The sequence below is a fragment of the Rhopalosiphum maidis genome, chromosome 2, assembly GCF_003676215.2.
Source record: "Rhopalosiphum maidis isolate BTI-1 chromosome 2, ASM367621v3, whole genome shotgun sequence".
Lineage (NCBI taxonomy): Eukaryota > Metazoa > Arthropoda > Insecta > Hemiptera > Aphididae > Rhopalosiphum > Rhopalosiphum maidis.
This window is the reverse complement of record NC_040878.1, coordinates 27,130,448-27,134,648: the sequence shown is the minus strand read 5'-3', so window position 1 is coordinate 27,134,648 and position 4,201 is coordinate 27,130,448. Positions and strand designations below refer to the sequence as shown.

Below are 4,201 nucleotides of genomic sequence, written 5' to 3'. Positions count from 1 at the left end.
TTTTTTTTTTTTTTTTGGTCGATCGCAACAACCTAGAAAAACTCGGAGGTCGATCGCAAGTCTATTAAAGTTGGCCACCCCTGGTCTATAACAGTAGTCCTTTATTGTTCTTTGGTCCGCTCTATATTAGAATATAGATCCATTATATGGAATCCATATTTTATTAGCCAGAGAGACTTTTGAAAGAGTACAAAGAAAATTCATGTTTTATCGGCTTAAAAAATAAAATAATGAATTCACCTGAAAATTTTACAATAAATAGTACCTATCTTAGATAATATAAAATGGGATTTCCTCTTAACCAGCAGTGGAATAGCTAATATGTCCTTCTTCTCAGTCATTGCACAAATTATTAAATAGTATCATATTTTACCTTTCTTTGCTGGAACGATTTTTTTTCGTGTACCACAATACTACTCCAGCTCATGTCCAATATTCCATGTTGATACTTACCACTATAATTACCTACATGGTTAACGAAGTCACCTAAATTTTTTCTAAAGCTAATCTGATTAAAATTTTTTTTTCTTTATTAATCTATCTGACTTAAAACACCTTTACTTAAATTATTAATTTATTATGAATATTATATTTTTTTTTTCAAATATATATTCCTACTTATGGAGAATAATGGTGGTATAAATCAAGAGTATACAGAATAATATGCAATTCCTACAACTTCCAAACACTACTCCTAACAATAAATGGCTTACAATCAATTTATGATTTATAAACCACACACCTATTGGTTATTTGACATTGACAAAAATACATACATATAATACATAATATATACCTTATTTTATTGAATAAGAAAAATATACATTTACTATGGCTCAAGAGACATAATATAATCTACTATTTATATAAAATTAAGATTATAATAAAATATTTATCAAAATAAATTTCTTTAAAATAAACAACACAAAAACTAGATATAACAATATATATCTATGAAATAATGAGTGATACCACAAATGTCAGTCTATAAGTTATAATTGGCAATTTTCAATATAATATACATGAAATTAATTTAAAAATAAACACTTATACAATTTTAAAATTCTTCATCAATAATAACATCTTTTTTAACTGTAATAATTGAGTGTCTTTTTTTGTGCCAATAATTAAAAGTTGGAGTAGCTTTGAAATATTCTACAATAGTTGGATATTTACGACCACCAAATGTATCAATAAGTGTAATATGTTCAATATTTAATTTTGCGAATTGCCAATGATGACCTAAAACAATAAAATAATAATTAGATTAATAAAGTTTTTTTTTATAAATTAAATACATTATGTCTTAAAGAAATAATTTACCTGGTACAAGATTGTTCCATTTACGCATAACAGGATGTCTAGTCCACAAAGCAATTTTGGCTACATTCCATTCAGGATCAGTTTTATCCAACTATAATAAATTTAAAAACAATATAGTCAAAAAAATAATATAATACGTTACAATATGTATTTAATTATATAATGATTTTTTAAGGTACCTTAACAAACTTCCCAGTCAAAGTAAGCTGTGCACACCGTGGATCTTCAGGATCATAAGATTTTCTTTTACAATAATCTGACTGTGCTAAACTTAACACAAGAGAACAGTTTTTTGTTTTCTGAAAAAAAAATATAGACATTTCAATAGCCATACTAGCATGTTTATGTTTTATTTTTACTGTGAAATGAAACATAATAAAATGTACAAACTAATTTAATCATTATTTTTTCATATTATGTAATATATATTATATTAATATTTTTTGGTATAATGTAAAGAAAATTATAATATTTACCACAACATCTTGAAATGATAAGTCCATTGGTGAAGCCATAATGTAAGGAATACCAGAACTATTATCAATTGTTCCATCACTAACTGAATACACCCTACCCATTGGCATACCATCCATAAATGACTGATTTCCCATGTAAGACAATGTTGCCCAATCTAAATAAGTGCATAGACATTTATATATATAGAATATTAATAAATAGGTTAATTAAAAATTTTTTTTAGAAAATATAAATAATATGGGTACTTTACCTTTATTAACTATACTATAAATAACATAATTTTATAAAATAAAAAACAAATTTGATAAAATAAATGTACCTATGTTAGATATTATATTTCATATTATGTACTTGAAAATAATTAAATATAAGTTTAAGGGTCTTTTATGAATATTGAACATCAAAATGCAATTATGTTATAAGCATTTGCGTGAATTTAAAACATTTTATTAATTTAACGATAGCAAAAGCTAATATATTTTTAAATAAAAATTATAAAACATAATATCTTGGTTTTTAATAAAATACTAGGTAGGTATACATTTAAATATTTTTAAAACCAATTATTCAATAAAAATACTAAGTAACTTTAAGTATTATTACCTGAATGATGGACAATATATCTGGACATTAAGGCAATATCTCTGACTGGTGGAGGATCCTGTGTGAAATGAAAGAATGATATGCATTCTGCATTATCGTACAATTGAGAAATGAATATTACTAGAAAAATGAACTGAGCGAAAACCATTTTCAACAGTTATGTTTTTAACACATCAGGATCAGAACGTTCAATGTTGTGGAATAACAAAATGTTCGTCGAATCACAAAGTATTTATAAGAAATACAGATATACAATCATCGATTTTGTAGTGCTATTGTGACGTATAAATAACTAATGTCACAAATGAAGAGATCGAGAAACAAAGACAAAAGAAGGGCATACAGGTTCAATTATATGCGCACTGTTTAAATGCAATAATGCTACATCATTACTTTACCACACAGGCTACAGCAGTAAAGCAGTATAGCGTTATACAATATTATAATCGTAATGTACTAATGTAGGTAGGTATTAACCAGACTAAACTATAATATTATGTTGTTATTGTGAATATGTAATATTGTTGACTGTTGTTTGTTATTCTTAGATTTGTTATCGTTATCAATAGCGAGTGATAAGCGGACATCTGTTATCGTCTTTTTTTATAACCATTGTATGTATATAAAAAGTAAATAAAAAAAAAAATTAGTAGTGAGAAAATTCTTCTCAAGTGATAACAGTCAGATGTGATCCTGCAAAAATAATAAACCCGATCAACTGTGCCAACGTACAATTCTAAATTCCGCACAAATGGTGATCGCATAATTTAATTAATATATTTTATGAAAAATATATTTGTGTTAAAATTAAAACAGTAATGTACGATTCCAAATTTCCAAAAATCATTAAAATAAATATTATGAAAAAATGAAAAGATGATCCCTCTATAGAACACCACTGAGATTAATGTCGGTGGAAAATCTCCGTTCGCACAAAATTTCAATGAAAATGGAATATTTTGAAATTTTGAAAATCTCACGTCAACGTAGTATTACAAGAAAACGGTTAAGATTATAGGATATAAATATATTCCTCGTATCAAGCTATTTTAATTTAAGATTTTTCAAATGTCGATGATAGCCAAAGGGCTTTTAAAAACCAAAAATCTGAAGCAGGTATGAACATTTTTTCGAAAAATGAGAAACTAAATCCGTTGTTAAGTACCACTGAGATCAATTTGTCCTCACTCCTCAGAAGACAATTTTCCTTTCGTCATTACGTTTTCAATAAAACTAGAATTTTACGAACATTTATAACTATATTATTGTGTTGCCGGAAAAGATGACAGTTCCTAATACGATAAGGAAATATTATTAAATCATTACCTAAGAAATAAGAATTGTCATCAATTATGTAGACCATAATTTATTGGACAATTCTATCACGCATGACGTATCGCTTTTTTACTCTTAATTTAAAATTTTGTATTGAAACCAGATATCTACGATTAAGAAAAAAAATAAATTAAAGAAATATCTACATCAATTTTTAAGCTAAACTAGTTTTCAACAAAATTGATCTCTGCTTTGTTATAATTCAAAAACGAATGATTGTAAAAACATAAAACTTTCACCAAGTGTTTATTATATTATCATTTATTTTTTAACTGTTTTTAGATAATTCACATTTTTTATTATTATTCAATATCAATAAAAAACTTTGATTTTAAAACATGATTACTAAAGAAGTTGTTTTTAATAGATATTTTTTAAAACAGTAGTGCGTAATACATAAAAAAAATTGTAAAAGCATTTGAAGTGAGAATTTCATAAAATGTTTAGTGTAAGTATTCATTGT

At 25.6% G+C, this 4,201-nt stretch overlaps 1 protein-coding gene across 1 annotated transcript; it reads right to left on the bottom strand.

Moving 5' to 3' along the window:
• Window positions 1–954: 954 nt before the first annotated feature.
• On the bottom strand, window positions 955–2,939 carry LOC113553191 (protein CREG1). Its single transcript, XM_026956385.1, has 5 exons — window positions 2,404–2,939; window positions 1,800–1,954; window positions 1,503–1,622; window positions 1,324–1,414; window positions 955–1,242 (listed from the first exon to the last, which is right to left on the bottom strand). Exons 1-5 carry the CDS (start codon window positions 2,549–2,551, stop codon window positions 1,058–1,060), a joined length of 699 nt encoding a protein of 232 aa, XP_026812186.1. The 5' UTR covers window positions 2,552–2,939; the 3' UTR covers window positions 955–1,057.
• Window positions 2,940–4,201: the final 1,262 nt, after the last annotated feature.